We start from the raw sequence: 27721 nt of genomic DNA, 5'->3' as shown, positions 1-27721 counted from the left end.
CAGACCCAGCACCATCCTGCTTGCAGCCCAGGGGAGTTGGTTTGCATTCAAACCCACCAATCCCAATTTGGGTGACTGACACAGAGGCCATCATGGGTCCCACACCTCATCAAGGAAAGACAAGTGGGAAATACGATCTACCTCCAGATAAAGAGCATCCTCCTAGCAAGTTTACTCCATCAGCAAAACAAAAAGGAATGGTAATGAAAGGAAAATACATATTCCTGCTCACAAAGAGCAATGCTGATTGTTATTCCAACCTGTTCCAAGGCAAGGAAATATAGGAATGTCTCCGCTCCCAACACCTGGGAAACCTGGGGATAATAGTTCCCAGTCTACTGATGCTTCCTCCCACCCCACACTTCGATAAGATAAAGCTGTTGGGCCAGGTTTTGTTAGGTTAGTTGGGAAGAAAGTAAAAACAGCAGTTTGGCAAAAACAGTGACAATATATTGAAAAAAAATCCAAACAAACATAAAACACCCCCAAACCCACAAAAAAACCGTAATACACCCCCCACATCAACAACAACACAAGTCTCTAAAAACAGTGACAAAAAGCTGAAACACGACAAAACAACACAAAACTGAGAATTAAGTCCATAAAGCCACAAAAAATGGCTGAAAAGAAAGAGCTGCCGTCAGGTAAAAAAGGAATAGAGAAAAGGGGAAAGAAAAAAATCACCTCCTAGTTTTCTCTATAGAAAAGCTAATCTCAAGTGACTTTCCTTCCAGCTTTGGGAAATACCCTGTGAACTCGTACTTGGAAGACCAGACAGAGGCAGAGGCTTGGGACACCAAGCTTAGACGAAATACTGAGTTGAAAACTTGCTTCTAGCTGGCAATGTTTAAAAACAAGGGCAGCATATGCTTGTTTTCCAGAAAACCCAGGACAGAGTAGGGAGAGGTCAGTGTTAAGAGGCAGGTAAGCAATACTTGCTATGACTTTCCTATGTCACTGCTCCAAAGGCTGTGTGTACCTGTGCCTCAAAGTATTTGTGGTCTGCAGCCTTGGCTTCACACCAATCTCTTTCCTTTAAGTATGTTTGACTCATCACATTTCATAGTTTCATTTCCAACTCGTCAAACCTGTACCTCCTCAATGCTGCTGAAGGTGGCAACACCTTCTTTAATGAGGCATATGACTGCTGCTTCATTACAATGGCATCCATATAAACATATGCAATATTCATCAATCAGAAAAGATGAAATTCTTCCTATAGAGAACACCAAGTGAGGATTATGCTAGAATAAACTCTTAAAATAAATTAAAAGTGTACCACCCAGCTTCACTTCAAGTTGTAGCAGGAGATCCACCCTCTCCAAAAATTGAACTCCTCTAAACAAAATAATCTTGCCAACACATGAGAGGATCTGCCAAGCAGACCACCCTCATTGCCTAATTTTCTATTTCAAAAGGCTATACCAAATTATATTAGGACCATTAATTAATATTAGGACCATTCCACTCTTTTTGGACCAAAAAAAAAGGTAATAAACAAGCACTGTTTTGTCGTTCAGGGCATCAACCAAGAGACACCACAGCATCTTCCCTTTGGTGAAAAGGTAGTAAAAAGCTGTGTCATGATATTCTTGAGCTCAAAATGCCTGCTACACTCTCTCCATGTATTCTCTTTTAGTAGAAAGGGTCTTTTCACACAGAATCTGGCTTACAATGCCCTTTTTTTTTTTTCTGAGGGAAGGAGTAGGAGGACAATAGAACCCTTAATGTGCAGTGACATCATTTTTGGCTATGGTCCCATTACCCAGCCTAAAGCAAGCCAGACCAAAGACCTCCACGGGGCCCTTCTCTGGGAGCTGCTGCAAGCAATGCTGCTTTTCAGAAGGGACCCACTGGGAAGCACAGAAGGGGTCTAACAGGATCTTGCCCTGTTAGAACTACAGAAACAGGGAGGCTCTTGCAGTCACTGTGCAGACAACAACTCACCCTGTTCAGACAAGAGGCCTCAACCCTCCCATTCCACAAGGCAAGAGCTCAGACAGGATTTGAGCAAAGCAGGATCCAGCAAAGCCAGTTAACCCTGGGGAAACCAATCTGTCCAGATTGTTCAACTGCCACTGACCTGAGAGCAGGCCATGTCCCCAGGCCAGAGTTAAGGGACAGAATTTATTTCACAGCCTAACGGGCAACATAGCAGAGATAACAGGACAACAGCCAACTTTAAGAAGAGCAGAATGAAATGTGCATTCAACCACACACATAGTGGCAATTTTCTTTAAAAGATCTTATTGGGTACCAATCAAGAAAAGGAGAGCCTAGCATGTTGCACAAACCTGGGAAGAGATGGATCCCAGCCTCAAAAACTCATGAACCTACAACCACTTCTGACTGACATGGGGGACAAAGACACAAAAACGGCTGCAAGGATTCCTATTCCCTACTTCTAACATCCCCACATTTCAAAGCCAAGCCTGCTCAGTCACCAAGAAGGGGGCAGACACCTCTAGAGAAAGCTGCATCCTAACTCTAGACACCCTGTCCCTAATGAAGCCAGACACAAAAGATGATGAGCTTGTGCTCAGACATCTAAAAGCTTCTTTGCAGGAGAAGAACCCCACCTCGACTGTCTGCCCACGGCAGACATCCATCATAGGGTGGGAAACTGTTTGAAGTCTCCACAAGCCTCAGGGTAACTCCAGCATTACCTATTGCATGCAAGTGAGTATCAGCTACACATCTCACCAGACTCATCAGATCATGCTTCCACTCAAGCAGGATGGCTCCGGATCGAGTAGCTGCACTGGCTTTCTTAAATACCCCATTCAACAACTCACCAGTTCATCAACTGATTTTCTAGTCCACCCTCTTCCGTTTTCTTCTCACAAAGCATGATTGTCTCCTCATTCAACTATTCCCTTCCCTTGCTCTGTCAGGTGATGGGATCAGACTTCACCTCTAACACAGACATCTGAAAGCCCACCTAAACCACTGCTTCCCCACTCTGCCAAGTCTCCTGACAATCTTTCAAATCCTGACCTTACTGTCCTTCAAATCTCAACAGCACCACCTCAGGGCAGGTTGCCTCTTTCGAAGCCTGGCCTTCCTCCCCACCCTTCTCTCCCTTTACTGTCTCAGAGCAAGGAGGTTTTGGTTCCTGGGCCCTTTTCCAGCTTGAGAACACACTTACAAAGACCAAAGAATACTTAAACCAGCCTCTGCTACGAAGCAGCTGCTTCCAGCAGCTCCTGTCATGTCCCAAAACAACAGAAGAGGGCAGAGAGGAGCTGCCAGAGAGAAGCACATTTGCTCTGAAATCCACGGCCAAGGTCTGGTCCCAGAGTGGGAAGTGTCTGTCATGCATGAAATACTCCTGGTTTCTGCACCCAAGGGCTCAGGAACAGCACACCAACGCAGGCAGTGTGGGACAGCCCCAGCCACGCAGAGCCAGGCGTGTCTGATGTGTCCAGTGACCAGAGCCCTGGCCTTGCTCTCAGCTCTCCCAGCACAACTGGGAAATGTGAAATACTGGTTACTGAGGGCATCTCAAACATCCTTTTTCCCTCCTACAGCTGTGAAATCCACACAATTTTCCTTGCTACAGAAGGAGCACATGACTTGTGCTATATGAAAAGAGCATTTCTTCAGCAGAAAGGTGCTGTTTACTAAAGCCCCTTAGGGCCCCAAGGGCCCTGGCAAAGCACTCTCAAGCAGGTGACACCCTCCTAAACAGACACAGTGGCAGAGGTGCAATATTCCTGTACATCTCCACAACAAGTACCTGGTCCCAGAGCTGCTAAGGGCAACTCCTTGGGATAATATGCTATTTCTGCCTTAAATCTGACACACACCCTGCGTGTCCAAATGAGTAACTACTCATCAGAAAGCCCAGACACAGAGCCTCATTACCTCCCATTTGACAGGGCTACACAGGATCAAATCATTTCCACAGCAAACTGGAAGCAAAAGAAAGAGGGAAATGGGAGAAGCAGCAAGCCCAGAAGAATCACCTGGCTCTGGTCCAGGTAACTCCAGGGCTCAGGAAGCAAATTCCTAATGATCAAGGCTTGCTGGCTGGTTAAACATACTGTCTATGCAGCACTTCTGCTCTTATTAAATATAAAACATTATTTATTACTGTAAAGGAATTTCTGTACCACCAGAAACTCAGCTCCATCTATTCCCTGCTTTCCTCATATACTTTAAGACTGTTGTCAGGGGTTGGGGGGCAGGGAGGGAAAGGAAAAGAGAGAGCAAGAGCATACAAGGTAAATGAACCATGCAATAAAAATTGTTGAAATTGGCTCAGACATCTCCTGATAAGATCACAGAAGTTGAGAAAGAACTGCAGCTCTTTTGCTGAGAAATTCAGTCATTGACAAAACACATCCACTCAGGGCAAAAATGAACTTAAACAGACACTTAAGCACATGGAGTGCTTGTTAAAAACACCAATTCTTTAAATACTGAAGCCAAAAGTATTTTTTCTTAATATGATTCTGATCCTAAGAGTCAAGGCTTGCACATTTGGTATCAATAGCCCCCTCTGAAAGTTCATATAAACCAGGACTCACAGTATATGGATCTCACATACTAAGATTGTGAATCTGGAAGCAAATTTGCCTCTGTAGCTAAAAAACCAGTCTGTCTCACAGCTCCCCACACCACATCCTCCCATGAAATTCAGCACTGAGTGAAATAACACCATGAGGGTCCTTAGATCTTTTCAAAATGCTATTGGCCATTTCATTACAGACTGAAACTATTAATTCAGGGGTCTTTAGAGTTAGCTTGGCAATAGTCACCCGGTAGGAAGGGACAGCCACCAAGTCCTCAGCACCAGCTGTGAGCCCTGCTCCTGGGCTAGTAAGCCATCCCTGCTGCTGCAGAGTGGCTCAGTCAGCAGAGAGGCAGCTGCAGAAAGTGCTTCCAGCTCCTTGAGGACTTGCATTGCTCTGTCTGCATAATCCACCCCTGTGTGCAAATTCTAAACGTTTGCATACCTCGTAGACACCGACTGCTTGGGTTTGTTAAATGTTTGACTGGCTATGGCAGCAGGATAATATTTACTGACTCCTTTTGACAGCTCTTATTTGTTCACAAAGTGCTTCATGTTTTAGAAATCATGTCAGCCTTTCAGCATCCTCCAGCAGATAAGGCCCTCCCTGCCAGCCCTCTCAACCTGACTGAACCCAAATCTGGTGAAAAGGCAATCTTGGCACCCAACACCAGCCTCACAAGTAATGTTCCACATGCTGCAAAGAAGCACTTTCAGCAGCAGCACACACAGCTCCTCACTGCTGTTTGCTAAGCATCCCAAACTTCTCCCACACAGCTGATACCTAACAGCAGGCCCCATACAACATTTTCTCCCCAGCCCTTGTGCAGGACAGAGCAGAGTTTGCGGTGACAGCAAGCTCTGTGCAGTGACACCAGCCCTTGCTCCTCCTGCAGAGCAGGAGCGCACACAGCTCCAGAGAAGGACCTGTGTTCTTTGCTGAGAGTTCCCATGTCCCCCCAAGCCAGGTTCTCCCTAGACATGGCACTCTGCAGCCATCAGTGGTTTTCCCCATGATGCTGGTGACTACTGGTACTGTTTGCTGGTATCAGTGACTAGTACTGCCAAGGAAAGAGCCAGCCTCCAAAAATGGACAAGAAATGGTTCTCGGTTTTTAAAGACAACCCAGGCAGTAATGAAATTCTCAAAAGAAAACTCCTTCACTTTGACTCCAGCAACTAAGCAGTGAGGAATGCCTTTAGAACTAAGTTGGCTCCACACTTTGACCTGCTTTTCTTGAACCCAGAAGATGCACAAGCCTTTTCCAGAAGGCAGAGTGGCTCAAACAGCTGCAGCTAGCTACTAACTGGGGAAGCTTCCTGTCCTGACACACCTACAAAAGCGCCCACAGTTCTAAGGAAAGATCAAACCAGAGTTCACCAGGAGGTTGTTCTAGTTTGAAATAGGTCACTGGGTGTTGGGATCTGCGGTTTAAGCAACGCATACTTTGGGAGCTCAGAGGCCACAGCTGCTCCCTCTTTGGTGGAAGGCAAGGCTATGGCTGGAGCCTCAGCTCCCCAGCAGCTGCCCCCTGCTCCCCTCCCATGGGGATCCTCGGTGCCAAGCCCAGCTCCGCTCATCACACCTCCTGCACCACTTCATCTGCTCGGAAACGCTCCGTGCTTCCTTCTGTCAGTACTTGTCTCTCAGGTAGGCACTTCTGCCAAGAACCCTAGAGCAGTTGCAAAGCTCTCCCAGTTGCACATGCAAACCCTCTTAAGAAATAGCCAGAAGGTTTTGCCTAATGTAAGAGCGTAAACAAACTTGTTACATGCTAATCACCAGGTAGGCCACACACCCTTCCCTTCCCCCAGCCCCTGAATCTGCTAAAAGGACAGGAAATATAATCGTGGTCACATACCTTTGCTTCCTCGTTGATGTCCCAGGTGAAGGATATGGCATTGTACGCAATCTCCTCAATGTTGCTGATGGTGTTGAAGCTCTCCTTGTAGTCAGCTGTTAGAAAGAAGGGTTCATGAGGGAGAGGAAGAGGAGATATCACCTGAGACTTTAATCACATGAAGCACCCAGAAACTGTAATTCTTTAGTAGCCCCTTGGGTGCAAAAAAAGCTGAACAGTACACTTTAGGGATGGATCTTTAAAGAAGCTGGAAATGGTTCTCACACACAAAAAAGCCATCAACAAACAGGAGGAAGGAGCAAAATGGGATTAAACTGCAAACTCCAGTGAGAAAGGCAGATCCTAGATATGAGGTGTTCTGTGCCATAACCTGCTATGTGCGGGAAACTCTACCCTGTACGGCAAGGACATAAGCTCTCAATAAAACTCCTTCAATAACAAACAAAGATTTGCATGCGCGTCTGCTTTAAGTGCCAAGTGATTAATCCCTGCTTTGATTCACAGAAGGAAGGGACGAGGGGAACAGCCCAGCCTTCAGCCAGAGAAGGCTGGAACTCAGCCAGCCCCAGCCTTGTCTGGAGGCAAGTGGAAATTTGCAGTGTTTTCTTTTTTTACATGTACCAAAGACAAGTTGTGAGCAAAGCTGCGGGAAGGAGGATCATTAGTCTTGAGGTATTTCTACAAGGATCTTGTCCTCTGAAGAAACTCAATATTTAGGACAGCCACTGGGTCTACAAGCTGTGATTTAGCTACAAACAACAGGATATTTAAAAAAAAACAAACAACCTGTTGCCTGCAGGGGACTGTTGGACCTCCCAATACAAAACTGTAAACCCTACCAATCAAAATTTTCAAAAAAAAAAAAAAATCAGCCTTTTTAATAAGTCCTAAAAACTACAGCATTAGCTCCAAGCAATCACAAACTATATCTGGGCTTTCAGCAAAGTTATGGATAGCAGAGAGAGTGATCCAGAAGTTCCTTAAAATAACAAAACTTTAGCAGAAAGCTGAACCTTGCCAAGGAATTAAGTCTGAAGTTTGACATCAGCAATGAGAGTGTTCCTTACCTATGTCAATGCATCTTTGTTTGGCTGTGTGCTGTCTTGAGTGCCAGTACTTCCAGTGCCTGAGCTGATCTTCCCTTGTTTTGTCTTCAGCAAACACAACCATAATGACACTCTGAAAGGAGAGAGGGAAAGACTTAAAAAACAAAAAACAAAACAAAACAAAATTCAAAAATAAACCAAACAAAAAAATGAAAGAGAAATAGAGAAAAGGCCAGAGAGTATATTTGCTTTGGAGCTTTAGGCTTTTCCACTTGAGGCACTACAGCATACCTGGCACACCACTGCCAAACAGGAAGGCAGACAACAGCACTTTCTGGGTCATAAACAGAGATGAGCAGAACTGCTCTCCTAACTAGAATTCAAGGATCTCATTCCAGGTGTTGCATCACCTTTACACAAGTGCTGACAGCACTTCTTAACAGTCTGAGCCAGGATGGGCTGGTCTGGCAGTAGGTGGACAGCAAAAGAACGAACACTGACGTAAGAGCACAGGTAAGCTGGCCTTTGTGCTGATGCTCTGGTCTAGATTAACTGCACTTTGGGAGAGTTTAAGGTTACCATGGTACACACCCTCCTTCCCAAGAAACCACAGGTGCTGCCACTCACTCGGACTTTACTGATGGGGTGATGGATTCCTTCAGTGCTGCTGACTTCTTTCAGTGTGATTGGGTAAAATTGACCTTTATTCAGGTAAGTCATTGTGCTGTCCCCAGGCTTCTGTCGGAGGGACTTGGAGGCTTCCAGAGTGTACTCAAAGTTATTCCTATAGAGTGAAGAGGGTAGTGATTGCTAAGGCATTTTCCTGGAAAGCTGATTAAACGTTCCACATTTAATTTGGAGAAATTCCAAAGTCGTTAGTTGACTCATTAAGCCATCAACAGGCAAAGAAGTTGGAAAACAGGATGAGCCCCTTTTTCAACCATTTCCTTCATGAATGAACATTCAAGAATAGTTCTTGGCAAGCTAAATCCTAAGACACATCAGCAGGCAAGATGGGAAGGTCCCTACTCCGGCTGAGCGCAGCAAGCTGCTCCCATGGAACGGAAAAGTATCTATTAGCAGTTTAATTAAATCCACAAGCAAATAAGCTACTCAGTGGCCATCGCCCTCTTGGTCAACTGCAACTATATCAAGCAACTAATTTGCTCCCCTCCTCTGGAGCGCAGGTAAGTTTTATTTTTCCTATTCTTGCTGTAGATTTCCAGCAGACCAAGAGCAAGTCAAGCAGACCAGGGAGGGGGGCACAGCTGGAAGCAAATCCCCAAACCACTCCCAGACAGCACTGCCCCTTCCCACGGGACACAGATTTGGTGCAAGGACTATAAATGAAGCTGGGTGGTATTTCCAATACTCCAGGGAGTTTTCCTTAAATTATTTTTTCAACTGAAATTCAAATAAGCAGATGTAATTGTAGGTTTGAGATCCACAGGCCCCCCCAAAATCCAACTATGATTCAGTGCAAATAGGCATGAGTTTTACTGCTTGCTCATGGACAACAAAGAGAACAGGAGGATATGGGCAAAATGGGGACCTCAAATCATTACCCAGAAATGCTGTCAAAAACATAATCTTCTGAATTCATATTGGCCATTCGGAGATTCAGTTCAGTAGGAAAGAAAACCTGAAGCAGACAAAACAACAGTTAACACTGCAACAACAAGAAAAGTCAATTATTAAATTTCCACAGAACTTCTGTCAGGCAAATTGTTCACCAGATAACAACTGATTTTTGGTTTGAACAAATAGGACACTTGAACAGTGTTTTAATCCAACACTTTTGGGTGTCAACTAAGCACAACATTTCATAAGCCTTCCAAGTCAGCTTAAGGCAAAATTTTAATGCTTTCCCAACTCTCAAAGGGCACAGCTACACAGCTCCTTGAGGTTTGGCTTAAAAATCAAAACGCGGTTACGGTGCGATTTTCAGTTGGTATCATAAAACAAAACCCACAGATTTTCTCACTCAAGGGCCCTACATAATCCAACTGTTTTCTATGGACACACACCACACCTAGAAACTGGCAGTGAGGAAGCTTAGATACAGTCACTTCAGTTTGGTACCTGCAAAGGCACCACGGAGTGCCGAACTCTTGCAAAACCTGGCTCTACGGATCGAGATAACTATTTCCACACTCTGCAAGCCAAAGCCTCTGTCACTCTGCCACTGTAAGATTAGTCATTTGCTTTTGATAATGATTTCGTGTTGTGAAGGTTTTATTTACGAAAGTTTTAATTATGCACCTTTCTGACAAAGTCTTTTATTTCTAAGCCACTGGACGGATTTCTGGCTCCTGTAACAAGAACAGTTTAAGACAGAACTGGATCTCTCCATCCAGATCAAGACACACACACACACAGAGCAACTGCCTCTCCTGGTACCTCTTGCACGCCCTCCTTGAAAGTCTCTGAGAAGGTGGAGTCTGGCGTTCGCCTCTGGGAGTTCTGAGGCTGGGTGTTGGAGCTGAACTGGTCGGGATTGAGGTTCCTGTCGAAGACCACCACGCGCTCGGGCGGCTCGGGGTGGTACACGCTCGGCGGGATGCCCACGGCAAAGCCATGGGGCTGCGTCTCCGTTTTGATGGAATGGGTGGGCATCGTGGCAATGGAAACCGTAACTGTCGTGTCAGGGGTTGTGAGGTGGCCCCGCTTGTCCATGCCCATCTGGGGGGTGTGTGGAAGGACAATATTGAAAGGCACATTTTTCAGAACCTGGACTCTGTTTTCTCCAGCAGAAATGAGCGACTGTTCTGAAACGTTTGGGATGCTGTTCCTTAAAAGGGCAAAAAGAAATCAGGCATAAATTATACAGCTCATTTTCTTATTAAACAAGAGCTAGAAAAGCTTTTCAGCCTTTTTGGACAACAACACCTGACACAAACTCCCCTGCTTGTGCAGAACAGCTCAATCCTAACCTGAAAAGCTGAGAAACTCATTAAAAAAAACCCCCTCATAATTCCTGTCCCACTGTTAACCATCCCACCTTGGATGGTTATTGGAGATGAATTACCCTGGAGCAAAGGGTGAGAGTTCACAGCCCAGATCGTCACTGCTGGAAAACAGCAGTCCAAAACTAAGCACTTCCCACCACACATTGGCACAGGCAGGCTCTGCAAAGCTCTGGCAGAGGGAAAAGGACGGACAGCAAGGTTGCTGCTCCTCTGCCCCAGGACTGCACACCACCTGGGCAGCACCAGCAGAGAAATCACAGCCCTCATTTCATGCACAACCCCCCAAGAAAAACTGCACCAAGACTCCTGGGAGTGGTATGCGCAGCTTACCACTTTCCACCCCATCACACTCATTTCTGCCAGGACAACACTGAGATCTGTGGCTGAGCTCATCTCATAGCTCACTAAGTCAGCCTGCCCTCCCTTTCTCCCTCCCCATAAAGTGGTCCTGCCCTCTCCTTTACACCAATTCTGACATTCCCCTGCCTCCTTGGGTGAGCCAGTTCAGCTTGCCTGGCTGACAGAAAACTAGCCACCTTTTCTTTCCCTGTTTGGTGATGGATCCATGTAGGACACAATCTAGTTCAAGGGGAGCAGTGGGAACACATCGCTGAGAACCAGCCTGCTCTTCTTGAGAAGTCACTCCATCAGCTCAGCCAGACCACAAAATCTCACCTTGGGTCCTTAAAGCATTCTAGTCTGTGCAAAGGAAGAGGATGGTAGGTGTGGAAACCTGGCTTGAGCGAACCTCCCATTTGTTATATTCACCTAACCAGTATCATCTGCTTGGGAGGCACAAGAGAGGGAAGGCAGGTAGGGGAAGAAAGAAGTTCCTAAACAATATAAAACCTAATCACAAGCACTTTGAAGTCCTTCCCAACTGGCCCATACATGAAACAGCAATGCTGCTGGCAGCTGAGAACAAAATTCAGCAGAGAACAACTGAAGTAACTGCATGAAAAATGAAAAGTGTCCCCAGTGACTGCAGCCTGGGGGGGGGCCTGCACTACCAGGCCATGCCTAATGTTAGAGAGCAGCTTTTGCTATATGCCATCAGCATACTATAAGCAGATAGATGGCACTGAGCAGCAGTTTGAGCCTCAACTCTCCACACCATGGTTCAATCCCTACCCTGTTCCTGGGGCAACACAGGAATCGGAGGCACAGAGTAAAAGCTAACAACTTCTCTCTTCCAGCAGATCACCACAGTGCACCAAGTTACTTTATTTCAGCAGCTTTGATGGTCTAGGAGGGAAGGAAGGAAACAGAAGCATTAATAAAAAATAATACCTTTTGCTATGGTCTTGTTCAGGATGTTCTACCTCAGGCTTAGCTGTTGAAGATCTCCTCTCCCTTGGAACCTGGGAAATAGACAAACTATAATTCAATTCTTCCTTCCATACAAAAAAAAAAATAGCTCCTTAAAATTTGGTGAAATTAAGGAAGCCTTGCTTCAGATACCAGTCATTATTTACATTACAGTTTAACTCATGTTCACACGGCTTGGGATGCCAGGTCAAGCCCAGGAGATGCCCCACAAATCCCCATGTAGCCAACCCAGTCACCTGTGTCAGCCCTGAGCTCTTGCCAGCACCAGGTGGTGAGAACACCAGGGCAGAAAACCATCCATCCATGGCAGGAGCACCAGGACCAAGAGGAGATTCCCCAAGGTCTGCCGGCAGTGCAGGTTCTTTCCTCTGCAGGCTGGCAGAGCTCAGGTTGCTGGACGAGCTCAAAGCTTGTGAAAGGATGCTCTTGCACAGCCACTTCCCCAAGGCCACGTGCTCTCTAAGCCATTTTCTCTAAGACCATTTGAAGCTCTCCTTTCTCCTCATCAATCAGAAACTGGGGAGCACCACATCCAATAAGCATATTGAGATACTACAGTTCATATTTGTGCATAGTCACACAAAACACACTGGCTCAAACAATATTAAACCTTTTTTATAAAAAGTGCAACCAGTACTCTGGTTTTAAGACAGTTCAGTATTGCTCCTTGTGTTTTATGCCACGGACAGAATTCGCCCTGAAAATACAACATCAATCAACAAGTGACCTTGCCACACACACAAGCCATTTGCCTGGCTGCACTGCAAGGCTGAGGCACACAGGAGAAGGTGAACTCTTGGAGCTCTGGTGGCTCAGTTCCTTGCATGGAGCACATAATCAACACCCCAGCAACCCAAACAGCTCTTGCAGCTGCTGGCACAAGCCCATGGTGCTCAGGTCCCCTCAGCCACACAGCAAGTCCACACAAGCTCTCCTGCCAACCCACATATAAGGCCCAGGACTTTTGTCACCCTCATCACGCCTCCTGAAGGAGCAAAGCAAACATCACCTGGTGTATATATGGAGGAGTGAACTCCCAGCACTCTCCTCCACCAAAGCCTGCTCAGATCCTGCCTTCATTTGCCAGCCTGGGTCCAGGATGAGGAACCACCACTTCAGCACAACACCAAGGCTGAGGGCACACCAGCACAAACAGTGTTCTCTACACAGCCTCGACTGAAAACTATATCCTGGTTCTTACACATAACCTGGAACCCCCAGAAACACTAGAGCTGTTGGATTTCCCACAGTAACCAGCAAAATTTGGAGAACCTCTAGCTAGAGGCTGCTGGGAGGTCAACACTAACTAGTCACCGAAAACCAAGGATTTTCCAAGCTGCATTAGGCCAACACTCCCAAAAGAACTTTCATCAAAAATTTGTTTCCTATAAGGTCTTATTAACCACAGTTGAGCAAGCCCAGGAGTCAAATGGAAGAAAACAAAAGTTTCTTGGCTTTACTGCTTTGGGTTTTTTATAGGAAGGTGATCTCATCAGCTGCCTTTAATATGCAGAAGGGGCGTAGAATGCCTCGATGTCATCCCTCTATAACATTACTCCATAACAGCCCTCAATAAATCTTTCAACCCCCAGCCATTCTGCTTTACCCAAGTGCACAGCATACCTGTTCTCTCATATTTTTTTCTGTACACCCACTAATACCCAAATGTAAGAGGGAACCCTGAATTAGGTTTGAATGTACAGCAAATTGTTTGTGCTTTGCTGAGCATGAAGGATCAACAGCAACATTCTTTTTGTAATCTACAGATTTAGAAATCAAAATTATCTTGTGGATTAAAATTGTTCTGGTGAAAGCATATTGTTGTTGTTGGTTTGGTTTTTTTTCCCCCAAAAGCATACCAAGCACAAGCACAAAGCAGAAAGGCTGTACTCTCACAAAACTAGCTGAATAACATTCACATCAGTGAGCCTGTGGCATTTTGTCGTGTGTGTGGAGTGTTAATCTCCATATTAAGCATTACAAGAATATTTTGATATCTAAGACATGTTCAACTCTTAAAAGGGTAGGCAAGGGTTTTGTCTGCACCAGCCAATCTCTCTTAGTGCTTGAAGAACATAACTGAGGCTGGCAACTGCACTCATTACTGTTAAAAGACACAAGCCAAAGTGCCAGGCAGGAGAGCCAAGTCAGCCTCCTGGCCTTCCTGCATGCTCAGCAAAGAAAAAACAGGCATCTCCACCTGGTGAGGCAGGCCACCATAACACAGGCGTCTCAACACAAGCAGGACCCCTCCCTGCCTGGAAATGCCTGCTGGTCTCCACTGACCTGGCTAGAGATAACTATCCTAGCTTACACTTTTGGTATTTGGGAAACAAAGCTCAGCAAAATGCACCCCATGCAGATCAAAACGTTCTCTGACTGCTCAGTTCGGCCGTGAGCATCTAGGAAGGCACGTGTTTCTGAGAAGACCACAAACTCTGGGGATGGCAATCACTGCTATCAAAGGATTAACAGGTTACAGCAGCTGAAGCTCACTGAGGGTTAGAGGGAAACAGACAGCAACTCTTTCAGGTGGACACTTCTGCCCCACATACCACCAAAAACCTGTCATTCTATCTCAGTATCAGCTGAGCCTAAAGTAACACAACAAAGCCCCAACAAAACCCAAAGGTCCACCAGAAAAGGGATCATGTGAACAACGTACATTTCTCCATGTATATTTATATTCACACCCGGATATGGTCCTAAAGTGTCATACTTTATGACTATTTCTATAATACATTGCCTCTTGAAGAACCTGGGATCAACAGAAAAAGCATTACTCAAGTTGAAAAGTAGCAAAGTGCTACTTAACTTTTACATCAAGATCTAGGGGATCTGATTTTACAGAGGTAAAAATAAAACAAATTTTCAGAATGAGAGACATAGGGTTTTTTCAGTTTAAAACCCACATTGTTTAAAGTCCTTGTGATCTGCTCACAGCTTCTGTAAAATCCTCTAGCAAATGACACCTTTTCCACAGGTGGAACATGACCCATGCCAATGTACCTTGTAGTAATCATAGAGCAATCCGAGAGCAGCTGCACTGTCTTCGTCCCCATTGATGCTCATCATAGCTTTGGTAGCTGCTGTGAGGGGATTTTCAAGAAAAGTTTTCCAGGCCTCATCTTCATTGGTGTAAGGACGTCTTTGAGAGTAGAGAGAGTCATTCTGAAGAACCAACACGGGTCTTTTACTTGAATCATAAAAAAGAAGAAATAAAAAAAAGCCACCTGTTAGAACACATGAGAAACATTCCAAAAGCTCTTCAAAATTAGCTGCCCCAGCTTCATGGGGTTCATATTCTGATTCAGTGTACTGCAAGGATTAGTTCACACAAAAAGCCCAGAAACTTAATTCTGATCTCGCCCATGCTCAGAGTAAATCAGGATTAATTTGACCAAACTCAGATGGATTACATCAGCCTCTATAAAAAGACAAAGCCCTGTTAAGAGCACAACTGACCTGCTCATGCTCTGAATCCAGCTCAGAAAGAGTTACATGCTTTCTAGCCAACCACCTACAAAGCCTCCAGCACACCCTATGTAATACTGCTAAGATACAACCTGATCCAGGTCCCATGTGGAACCAGAAAATGTGCATTAATGAAACATCTCTTTTTTCCAGTGCTTTCAAGTGTCTTCACTGTCAGAATATATCTAAAAGCACTCCTAGAAGCTACTGATAAATTAGATGACACAGGGAAATTGATAAAGGGGAGTTCAAAACCATTTGGCCATGTTTTTTTCGGACAAGGGGAAAAAACCAAGACTTGGTGGCTGATTACTGTTGGAATAATCCAGCACACTAGTTTGAAAGACACTCATACGAGTGAAGAAAAAGGAAAAATCTGAGTTATTCCCTTTGTGCTATAGTGTATGTATATAAAAAAATATATATTTACTCAGAACATTTGGAGATTGCTGGGAACCAACAAACTCCAAAATGACTTGGACATTCTGCCTACAGACAAAAGTAAGATGTGTAGAAAATGTTCTGCCAGCCTATACAAATCAGTATTTTTTGGTTCTATTGGTACAAAATCTGCTTCACCTTTTAAGTCAGCTCAAGCTGAAGTTTAAACCTGACCTTTAAACCAGTTCAGTTTTCTTTCCAGTGCAAGTTTAACATCAGTTTACTGCAGATGGGCTGCGAGAAAAGGAAAGGCTTTTTTTATTTTCTTTAATAATCCCAAACTTGACATTTTTAGGAAATTTGCCGCAGGTAAAATAGAAAAGTAATTATTTAAGAACAACTAACTCCACAAAAAGCCCCCCACCACCTTCACATCCTCTCCCTAGTAGGGAATCCTTCTTTTTGTCTATTTACCCAGATACACTCAGAGACTGAAATATACTACAAATACAAAAAGTTGTGAAATAGAAAGTTGTGAAATACTCTAATCACTATAATCAGCTTAACAGTATCCTACATTTATCACCACCTTCTACCAAAAAGATTGCAAAGCAAATTACGCATTCGATGCTTTATCAGTTACACAAGTCACCCTGCTGAGCTGCCATCGGACAGCCTGGCTGAGCTGAAGGCACTGAAAGCAAGTGGGAGTTTCCAGGACTTGTAAGCGCACTTGGTGGCTATAAATCAGTATTATGTGCTTGGAAGAAGAGCAAACAAAAATGACAAGAGACAAGTTCTTGCACTAAGTCCTTTCTTTAGGTCTTCATACGTATTTGTGTACACACTGACACAGACACCCAAATGCAGATACCTCTGGTATTGAGGACAGCTACTTTCTATCAAAGTGAGGCAACCAACAGAAAATAAAGCAGAATTTCCTTTAGAGACATGGTACAAGCTCCTATTCTTATACAATATGGTAAAAAAACCCTCAAAACATCCATAGCAAATGGGAAAACCTTCCAGTTAAACTCACAGAGAAAAAGGCAACTGCAGTAACCTGGTTGCAGTTCCCTTGATCCATCCCTGCCAAGCTGAAGGGCTAAGTCAGCCTTGCTGAACTCACAAGACCACTAAGCTGATTCCTTCCAGCAACACAATACTCACACGGGAAAGGAAAATCATCCGAAAACCAAAAATACTGAGAACAAAAGCACCAACCAATTGGAAGCACAGTGAATGCAAGACCTATGTATTTTTGTGTGATTTCTTTGTCACTGAAACACCCAAATTCGATGCACATTGCCCTACAGGTAACTCAGCCACCTAAAAAAACACAGAAAAAATTATCTGCAGAATTATCAAGAAAAGCGCAGTGTTTGGCAGGAACTCACTCCTTTAGAGCTGCAGTTTCTTTCAGGAAAATGAGACCATATTAATAAGAGAAGGCAAACACATCTTTTTTCCTAAGTTTTAGGAGATACCTAGCACGCTGATCTGCTCACAGAGTAGTAGAATACCAGCAGAGGCTGAAAATTAAGTTCCATACAGTACCTCTAATAATTTCCCAACTTTACTTTCCACGTGAGCACAGTGGAAGCAGAGGAATACTACAAAAAGCAGACACTCTCTCTGCCTGCGAGGCTGCCCCAGCCTGCGATGTTCTGTGTTCAGACCACAGAAACTATTCCTCCTCCCTTCAGTGGCCAGGACCATCCTGTCCCTCAGTTATCCCGCTGACGTTCAGAGCTGCCCAGCACGCTGTGCCTGCCCTCCACAGAGCACACCTGCAATGAATGCTGAGGCAGCACCGAGGAAAAGCAAAGTGCACGGACCCGAACTGCTACGGCCTCGTCTACTAAGTGTCACTGGGAATAAAAACACCTATGAAAAATCCTAGTCAGAGGCATGAGTTAGCGAGCTGCTGCATTGGAGTCCACTTCCTAGAAAGAAGCATGTTGAAACAAAAAGTTGGGTTTAAAATCCTACACATTCCCTAGGAAAGGAGCGCGTTTGAGTCACTCTGATCGTTCAAAGTATAGAAATTTTATAATCGGTTCTTGAAATCAAATCACTTCAGAACTACCCCATTTTCTGGCACTCAGCCGTCCACAGCCACCGTCAGCAGATGGACACGGTGACAAGTGCAGCAACAGACCCGAGGTCTTAAACACAGCCTGGGATCCGCTTGAAGGCGACGCCTCGTATTCGACACCACGAAGTTACAGAACGCACCTCGAGCTCAGTTTAACTCTTTCCGGACCCAGTTTCGGCTACTCCGGGCTCGCCGCAGCCGAGCCGGCGGCAGCCGCCCTTACCTGCCGAAGTCCACCTTGCCGGAGGGATGCGCCTCGTAGAAATCCATGGGGCCGCTGCGGCCGCCGGGCAGCGGCGCGGGGGCTCAGCCCGGCTCCCTCGGCCCGGCAGCTCCTCCCGACGGCGCGGCCGCCGCCGCCGCCGCCCGCATTTAAGGCGCGGCCCGCCGGGGCGGGGGGCGGCCCCACGCCTCGCTGCGGGTGTCGGGTTTCAAAGCCGGCCCAGCCCCACCGCTCGCCCCGCGGGGCGGGGTGGCCGCCGGGGTCGCCCCGCTGCCCCGCCGGGCCTCCCCCCGGGGCTCAGCCCCCGCTGCCCCCGCCATTCCGCACCGCCCCGCCGCAGCCTCCGGGTACTCCTCCGAGAGAGAGGAACGAGGGGGGCGGACTCCGCGAGAGCGGCTTCTCCGGCCCGGCCCCCGCGCGGCGAGCCCCTCTCGCCGCAGCCCCCCGGCGGGGCGGCAGCACCGGTCGGACCGGACGCGGTACTTCTCCCCGCGCCCGGCTCACTCACTTGTCGTAGTCCTGTGTCATGTCTGGCGGAGGCAGCGGGCGGCAGGACTGGCCGGGCGGGTCGGGAGGAGCAGCGCCGCGCACCCGCCGCTCCGACGAGTTTTGTCGGCTCCTCTCACCTGCTCAGATGCTCCCGCAGCCGCAGGTGGACGCGCGCCGCGCCGCGCCTCCCATTGGCTGCCGCGGCCCGAGGGGCGGGGCCGCCGCGCCCCCATTGGTCGGACGGGCTCGGGGGGCGGGGCCGGCGCTGTGAGGGCTCCGCGGGCCGGGCCGGAGCCCCGAGCGAGCGAGGGGACAGGACAGCCCGGGAGCGGCCGTGCGCGGGGAGCACCGGGATCCTTCTCGCGCTGAAAATGCGATTTTCCTTCTCCCTCTCTCCCCTCCCATGTAACTTCATTTATTTTTCGTGTACTACACCCACTTTCAGGAAAATCTAAACTCGCCGCAATCAAATGAGTTGTCTTTGCTATAGTCTTAAACTGGTCCCCGAAAGGTTTCGGTTGAAAATTAGGAGGAATTTATTTGCAGAAAGAGCGATTAGACAGTACAATGCGGTGCCCCGAAAGGTGGTGGCCGCCTTGTCCCGGCGGATTTTACCAAAAGACAGGATGTGGCACCCAATGCCCTGGTCCAGCTGACTGGGAGGTGTTTGGTCATAGCTTGGACTCGATGATCTCAGGTCTCTTCTCCAACCTAATTGATTCTGAGACTTTGCACAAGCGCTGCACCAGCTGCTAAAGGGCAGCAGATCCATGCATTACTCGCTGCCTCTCAGATGAACCGGGTTTGGGGAGCAAGGGACACTTACAATGTGGTTAGTGCTGAAACTGCATCAAAATGCTCCAGTGCAACACCAGCAGCAGCATCACAAACATCAGATTTATCCCCAAGTTGGCATTCATGAAGTTAAATCAGAAAGATCTTGAGTTTCTCCTTGAGAAATAAGGGTGGGAGGTTGCTTGTCTAAGTAACAAGTTGAATCAAACCCATATAGCAACAGTGCTATCTATCATATGTCAAGATGCTTCAGATAGCTACTGTAATTTAAAAGTATGCTCACTAATAAGAGGGCTCTCCTTCTAGGTCAAAATCTCTTCCCTATTTGTACAGGATATACTCCAATGCAAAACTATAGAACAATTCAGCCAGCCAACCGAAGGAAATATGAAACTGAAGACAAACTTTAACTAAGGGTCTAATCCTGGAAGTTGCTTAATATCCTCTGACTGGATTACAGTTGGTGTTCTAAAAACAAAATGCTTTGTTTGGATCTGCAAACATTGCCATTTAGGATGGCAAAAGGTAAATATCATTACTGAAGTAGGATCTTGCTCCACAAAGTGAAATGAACTGATATAAATTGTTCTTATACGACATGCAGTAAAAAGTATTCTGTATTTTGAACCCATCTTTAAAATCTCATTCAAGATTAGATAGAAAAAATTTCTTATCTGATCTCACATATGAAAAAATACTGTCATCTGATTAAAAGGTTGGAAAGTCACATTTTTTCCAAACAAGTATAACTTGCTTGGTTTCTGATACAAATTACAAAACCAGCTCAAAATCACAAGTACTGGGAAGGACTGCTGACTTTTTCAGGTGTCATTCAATCCTCATCCTCCCTGCTTCTGTTTGTAGAATTCTGGGATGTGCAGACGCAACTGCTGCTTTGTGGCACAGGTGCACACTTTTCATTTACAATAAAATACAATACTGCCCTGTAGCCATAGGTGACCCAGATGCAGTTCGTGCTGGAGTTCAGTTACATGTTTATATTGCACCCCAACTGCTAAAATCTTAGTGATGTGCCACACTTGATATTTCTACTTAACTTGAGTTTACTATGATTTTATTGCAAATAACGCAAAGCTGTTTGTCTCTGCAAAAGGGATGCCTTTTCTTAACAGCCTGATCAACTGATGAAAACTTGGTTATCACCATAGCAATCGCTTCCACATCCAGGAGACAATGATATAAACACCGGGTTGTGACACCACTGACTAATCTGCCGGTCACAATCTAGACTCTGCAACACCACTTGTAGGTGTATTTATGTGATGTCACTAACTGGGTTGCATCACCACCAAGTAAAATCAGGCAAGAAGCACAAAGGGATTTAGCAGAGCTTTGGCTGGGGCATAAAGCCATGCCAGCCTGGTGGGGCAGTGCTCTGGCAGGACTTCCCTTGCCTTGTGCTGGCTGGCCTTCCCTCCACCTTCTTCCTTCTCTCAGCCCTTTCACCTCAAATTCACTCCTCCACCTCTCATGCACTTCCCCTAACCTCTCCCTCTGCCTCAGTCCTTCCTTCAGCATTCTCCTTCCCCTCTTCATGCATTCATTTCCTTTTAAATGAATCCCACTCAAAGCACACAAAGACCCCCACCACGCTCATACATCATCGGCACCCATCAGGCTGAGTGCTGTCCCATCATGCCTGCCCCTCTTCCCAGTCTGTCTTTTGACACTGCTGTATAGAGAAACTGGGATTTATTCTGGACAAGAATTAGCTACTGTTATGACTTACCTAACAAATATGGGTTTAAAATCTCATGCCTGATAATTATCATCTACATGCTCTGGTCATTCACACCTGTGTAATAAACAAACAAGTTGCATCAGGTTTGTGGCAGTACTTTTGATTTCACAAAACACGGCAGGGAGTCAAAACAAGAAACTTTTTGCTTAATCTGAAACCCTCAGATACAACAGCTGGGCTGGATGTAAAGAGCAGAGAAGCTCCTATGCTTTCCATTACACAGCATACTAGGCAACTGGCCTCTCTCGCTAAGGATAGACCTGGAAAAGTAGCCCAAAGCTGATCACTGACCCTTGCAGAATAAGCCTGAAGATAACAAAGAGCTTAAAAAGAAAAAAGAAAAAAAAAAGGGAAGTCCAGACAGTTTTCACAAACTCACTGGAAACTGAAGCAAAAGAAGGCACAGTGGAAAGAAAGAGACAAATGACAGTGGAAATGCCTTGCAAAGAAGAGATGGCAAAAGCTGAGGGGCAAAAGGTATAGTAATAAACAAAAGCCCAAAGTGTGAAATATCAAAACCAGAAACAGTTTGCTTTCCACTTCAGCCATATCCCTATATGCAATCTTGCAAATATTCATTAAAGATTCCCCTTTTTTATTCTGTATTTATCCCTAAAGATAACGTAAATACTCTTAAAAGCCCCAGGTCTCTGTTCAGGAAACAACAGTCTGCCACAGTTTTATATCAACACAGCATGACAGAAGCATCCCAGGATCACAACATAGGCAGTGAACATGCCTGGTGGCATTGTCATGATGCAACAGCAGGGGCTGCAGTTGGAGAGCAAAGCCACTGCTGGGACAATGGGGTGGTCTATGAGCACACACAGCTTCTACAGCAGAGAGCAGCCATATAAGATTACCAGAGAAAAGTGCTTGTATTTTCTTCTAAAACCACCTGATGTACTGCTGGAGGCAGAATGTAGATGCCGAGGGCGGGGGAGGTGTGTTCTGGCTCTGGAAATGCTGCCATTAGCAGTTGTACAAGGGCAGCAATAAATAACCTCATGTGAGGACACCAGCTTCCATCTCCTGTCCTGGTAATCCTTACTCACTCTTGTTCACCGTTTCAGCAGCATCCTAGCAAAAGGAGCAGTGAGAGATCTTTCACACATGCCTGTTTCCACATCTTGGCATCCCTTTTATGCTGTCCCTCATGTAACCTGGCCAGGAACAAAGAGCTTCGCACATGAGGAGCAACAGGACCAGTAACTGTGAAGGAGATGCTGGAAAGCAAGCACCCTGCATTTAGCACAAGGACAACTGCAGTGAGAGACACTGCGGTAACCAACCCACACACGAACATGCTCAGCCAGGAAATATGTACAACCGTATGTGCTGGGAAGCCCATTCCATTCTGGGTCAAAATAGAAGACTCATTACACAGAGTTATCCTGACTTCTCTCTGCATGGGAAGAATAAAACTTACTCAACCTGACATGGGGAAAGGACAGATGATCTAGGGGGCAGACACCTTATTTGAGGATTTAACATATCCAGACTTTACCTGTCCCAAAAGCCCTGTGGGTCCTGGCTCTTTTGCTCCCAAACCTGCAAGAGCATCATCTTGACAACTTACTAAAATGTCCTGAATTTTTATTCAGAACAAGCAGAAGTCTTATTTATCCAAGACAGGAGAAAAGTAATTTGAGGGACTTTTGAGATTTCTAAGACATGATGAGAAAGCAAGATACTCATTGCCTCGCCTACAATACTGCACAAAGCTTTCTTAAATCTTCTACACATCATTGTTTCAGAGGTTGTGCTAAAAATGGCTAAGAAAAGACGTATTTGCAGTGAAGCCCATGCAATACACTATGGCAAATAAATTAGACTAGCATTGCTTACAGGCATTGGGCCTTGCCGATTCTCATTCTCTGGTTAAATCAGGTTCAGGGCCTTCACTCTGTGTAAGCCAGACACTTCTTCCTGTCCAGACAACAGCAAAAACTTCTTAAAGAAAAATGTATTTGACTAAGCTGATACTGAGAATACAGACACACACACTGAGGTAGTGAAAAACTAGTAAGGGTAATATACCAACACTGCTGAAGGTTGTGCCTTTCAAAAGAAAATTAGACATCTATCATATTTCTCCACCAAAAAACCAGAAAGGCTGCATTTAAGAGAATTCATAAAGCAAAATTACTTTTGCCCATTTAAACACACTTTTTTCCTAACACACAAAGTAGGTAAAAGTGAAAATTCACTTTAGGAGGTACATAAAGGTCTAAGAATAACTAATTTGCTATTGTCTAAGTTAATAATTAATTAAGTCTTCTTAGTATATATTGTTTAAGAAGTTTATTCTCAAAACCCCCACTTGCCTTTATCTATATACTTCAGAACAGTAATTCAAATTTTAAAGAAACTAAACAAGGGGAGCCTCTTTTACTCAAAATTTACACGGGATTAAGTACAAAAAACTAGCTGAACTTTACCTGGGTGCTTTCAGCAAATAGTCACAGAAAGGAGCTGCATTTCCAAGCCGAGAGAGATGATTGGAAGCGCTGGGCTGTGCAGACACCCTGCCCTTGGGCTATGCCCGCAGGTGTCTGTTGGGCTCCGCCTCCGGGTTCTACTCACTGCAGTCAGTCCCAGCAGAGCTCAACCACACTTCACCGAAGATAAGGCACTCCTGGGGCTCGTCAGCTTCTTAAACACCATTACTCCAACACAAGTGTTGATTGATTAAACTGGATAGAACTAACAAAAAGTATTTTTGGGACACACCCTTTATTTTAAATCTGACTCTTAGCCTATGTGTCCAGAAGGTACGTGGCTCTTGATGATTAACTGCAAGCTTTATGCCAGTTCATTAAAGTACAGCTTTAATTTAGTCTAACATCTAAGGAAGCTTTCTTATGTTTGTAACAATGAGCACAGTATTTTTAATTTATGAAGCTCAGATTTTACTACTACAGTAGTTTTAGGAGAAAACTATACCTATAATTAAGTGTGTAAGTCCTTCAAATAAAGATTTCTGAATTCAATTAATCCAAGGTGTCTTTTGGATAATTAATTCAAGACTTTAACAGATATTACAGTAAAAGGAATGAGATGCTTTCAGTCATTTAAGCCAGCATTGAAAAGAGTGATAATGTGTATTACACTTTTGTAGATTTTAAACTGATACAAATACTCATCCAGAAAAGTACAAAAAATAATTTCACCAAATACTTACAAAATTAGTAATTCACTCAGGTGAGGTCAAACATAATAGGTAATGGCTAATTTTAAAACACAAACACCAGACACAAGAGGAGATTTATACTGGTATGTTCCAAATCCATTAATGTAAACATCAGTTCAGACACACCTCAGCAGAAGTCTGAGGTATCTAGCACAGCATGGCAATAGATTTAGACATACTACACTGTGCCGCTTACGAAATCTCTTAACACATACACCAAGTAATAATTCAGTCTCTTTCCTCTTCCCACATCAAGCACTTTAGTTCTGTACGGCTAAAACTCTGCCTGTTCATTTGCATGTTAGTCACTTTATAGGACCATTGCTTTAAATCCCTGTGCTACAACTGCTAATTAAAATACCCGAAAAAGTATAACTTTCACCCAAACTGTGTATTCTGTGTGACCCCAAATCAGGACACCGTATTACCTCCTGCCTCTACTGAGCCAGCAAAGCCTCCTGGTTTGCCAGTATTTCCGTGTGAACTATTTACACTCACTTTTAATAGTCCTGTCTGCCCTACCTGTATGTGAAATACCACTTTTTCACTTGCTCCAGACGGGTAGGGCACATCACTTCTCCTATCATTCACCTTTTTTTAAATATCATTCTCAATTCTTAAACAACTTCATGGTTTAAACCCTTTGCAATCTACTCACTGAACTGATAACCCTCCCAGATTAAATCTCACTGAAGCACTTGCTCAGGGAGGAAGTCATTACTCTTTGTCAAGTCTGCAGGCACCATTTTTCTTAGTTAAAATAATGTTTAGAAACAGCTGTTGGTTTTGGATTCGAACAAACAGATTTGGTAAGTTCTGTACTCTGTACTGATGGTTAGAAATGATGAATTTAATTTCATTCAGCTGATAGCAGCATTGTTCATCTGGGTATCTACACAGCATCTAGGTTCAACACATGTATGTATATTGTTACAGTGTCTTTCATGGAGTGGCAGCACCCAACTTCATTCACATGTCATCTGGGACAGTATAAAAACATGGTACATAAATAAAATTGAGCATGAGAAACTGTTGGAATGGCCAGGGCACAAGCTGTTGAAGATACTGGATTATGAAGTGGTCAGAAGAAATTCAAGGCTTTAACAGTGGCCTTGCAAAAGAAGAATGATAGGAGAACCTGGTAGATACTAGATACTAGTGCACAATAAATAGTATCAGATTTTATACCAGGTACAAAAGCACCTGCAAAATCTGTGAAGCCTGAAGTGGAATGTGGACCTGAAAGGTATTAACCTAATTGAGAGGCTCTGGCATAACAAAAGACTGGGAAATATACAGTATGCAAGCAAATGTAGAAATGTGCAGGAGTTGTTCCAGAACAACTGGAATGCTGTTTAGAAATAAAAAAAGAAAAAACTCACTGCAATGACAACATTAACAAACTGCCTCTTTTATTTGTTAACATAGTATTTAAAAACATAATAAACATTATTTTCTAGAAATATATTTACTGTCATACAATGGTAGGTAAAAAAATAGATATTTTAATTGCAAAATCTCACAATGTAATAAAATGCTGTCATGTCCAGTACATTCAAAATATGTACAATTATTCCCCAAAAAATGGTAATTTCACAGCTTCCTGTTGTCTCTGATGCAAATTTATGAAGTAAATGGTAATTAACAGTTTCCTTGGCAGTTTCCTTTCTCAGTATCAGTGACAAATTATAGATAAAATGACACTAAAACTGAAGTACAGTAGTAGATCTCATCACTACTATCTCAACAAAAAATTTCCACGAGACAAAAGATTTAGTGCAAGTTTAGACGTAATACCATGGTTTGGAATCCAACTAAGTAATTTATATGGTTTAATACTGGTAGTTTTAGGCCTTTTTTACTTACGTAGGACTGTGTTGTATTTTAGTTTTTTGTAGAGTTTTTTATTAAAAAGTTTGTGTTCTATCATACACACTTCTTCATGGATACAAGAGGGCTGAATCCTCAGAAGAAAGGAGAACAACCCTAGCACAAAATGGTACGTCTGGGGAAACTCCACTTCTCTGTAATGAGCCAGATGACCACACAATCTGAAAAGAAACGAGGAGAAAACAAAAACCCTAAATTACAACTGTATTTAGTGTTTAGCATTTATATATTAAACTGTAATTAGAGACCAACTCTACATTTTACCAACAGCATAAATCACGATTCTAGTTTACACCGTTGATTCCTGTGAAATGATCCACTCCTGCAAGACTGAAGTATAGGACTGAACCAAGATATCTTCAGAGCTGGTGCAGTCACAGTAAGAAAAAAAAAGCCACTAGAGCTTCTTGCTCTATGAATCAGGATCTCACTCAGGCAAAGAATACATTCTTTGCCTTTCAGGACTGAATGGAATCAATGTTTGTTCTTCCAGCTTTTAGCAAATGTAGCAGAGTATTAAAAAGACGACCTCACCCTATTTTTTAAATTTCTAAGACTATCCAATTCAGACACCTTAGGCTTTTTACTCAGTCTTCTCTCTCCACAGGGCTCCCATCTCATTTTTCCTGACACTATGTCATGGGATAATAACCCATTCATTTATTGTCAATTGCCTTTGTGTGCTAAATACAAATTACATGTCTAGAAAACGAGAGGAAAGCTAAGTCAATGGAGTAACACAGGAAACATTGGAGCAAACACTGATGAGGTCAACAGAAAGTAATTAGTGGTGTAGCAGTCTTCTGCTTCATTATTTTGTAGCTTTCATGGTGAAAATGTTAATGAAAATGATGAGGTGATTGATATATAAGTACATAATGAAAACAGCAGAACTAAACTTGCTGGTAACAAGTGTCAGAAGGAACAAAAGATGAGCTGCAGAGGACGAGCTGCAGAGATAGCTCTGTAAACATTAAGTTCAACAATTTAGGTTGGAAAAACACCAAACTGGATAATAAGCCTCAAATTTAGTTTAAAATACTACAAAGTTTCAATTTCTAAATAAAAATACTGTACATTGACATGGGGCATCAGATGCTATATTCACCTATAAATCCTACACATCTTCTAACTTACTAGGTATTGCCTTGGGATGTAGAGAAGCAGTTTAAAATGTTCCCTGTGTCTGATTCAGAACAACTGTCTTAAATATTCACCAGAACAACAACTGGGATCTGTCTGTCCCAATTTACGGGTAAGTGTGCTAATTGCTAGACTATAAAGTCATTTGCTTGCTCCCTCTGGCCCAGCAAACATTTACATTTTACCTCAAACTGGAGGAACAGCCAGACCCGTCCTGGGTGCCAGGCAAGCCACACTTCAGGGAGCGCAATCTGCTCAAAGCCTCCCGAAGTCTGGCACACTGGAAATCTGGAACTAGATCTCTCATGCCAAGCATCCCCTCCTCTGCCCTGCCTCACACTCCCCAAAAGCATTACCACATTTTCACACACTGTAATGCCTCATCACATATAAAGTCACACAGTCCTTCAGGTTGGAATAGACCTTTAAGAACACTGAGTACAACTCCTGCCACCTAAAGACTTCCATATCAAATCAGTGTAGAATCCAGTTTAAAACAGAAAGTTTTAAAATAAAATGTAAAAGCATTTCACCAACCATTTAACTGATCTC

At 44.3% G+C, this 27721-nt stretch overlaps 2 protein-coding genes across 3 annotated transcripts in view; both read right to left on the bottom strand.

Annotated features, from left to right (window-relative positions):
* Positions 1–17958, bottom strand: part of GRHL1 (grainyhead like transcription factor 1) — a 38704-nt gene extending 20746 nt beyond the window's left edge. The window contains exons 1-8 of the mRNA XM_033055493.1: positions 17898–17958; positions 14731–14917; positions 11683–11753; positions 9824–10214; positions 8989–9065; positions 8051–8207; positions 7445–7556; positions 6378–6472 (exon numbers count right to left, since the gene is read on the bottom strand). Coding sequence (XP_032911384.1) covers positions 6378–6472; positions 7445–7556; positions 8051–8207; positions 8989–9065; positions 9824–10214; positions 11683–11753; positions 14731–14917; positions 17898–17944 — 1137 coding nt within the window. The 5' untranslated portion in view covers positions 17945–17958. The remainder of the gene's footprint in view (positions 1–6377; positions 6473–7444; positions 7557–8050; positions 8208–8988; positions 9066–9823; positions 10215–11682; positions 11754–14730; positions 14918–17897) is intronic.
* A 7565-nt stretch (positions 17959–25523) lies between these two features.
* The window catches only part of TAF1B (TATA-box binding protein associated factor, RNA polymerase I subunit B), a 45349-nt gene continuing 43151 nt past the window's right edge, over positions 25524–27721 (bottom strand). For both annotated transcript variants that reach the window (XM_033056102.1, XM_033056103.1), the window contains one exon: positions 25524–26187. In XM_033056102.1, the coding sequence (XP_032911993.1) occupies positions 25995–26187 (193 nt within the window). In that variant the 3' untranslated portion in view covers positions 25524–25994. The remainder of the gene's footprint in view (positions 26188–27721) is intronic.

This window comes from Catharus ustulatus, chromosome 3 (genome assembly GCF_009819885.2).
Source record: "Catharus ustulatus isolate bCatUst1 chromosome 3, bCatUst1.pri.v2, whole genome shotgun sequence".
NCBI classification, from domain to species: domain Eukaryota; kingdom Metazoa; phylum Chordata; class Aves; order Passeriformes; family Turdidae; genus Catharus; species Catharus ustulatus.
The sequence above is the reverse complement of the archived record's forward strand: the minus strand, read 5'-3'. Positions and strand labels throughout refer to the sequence as shown.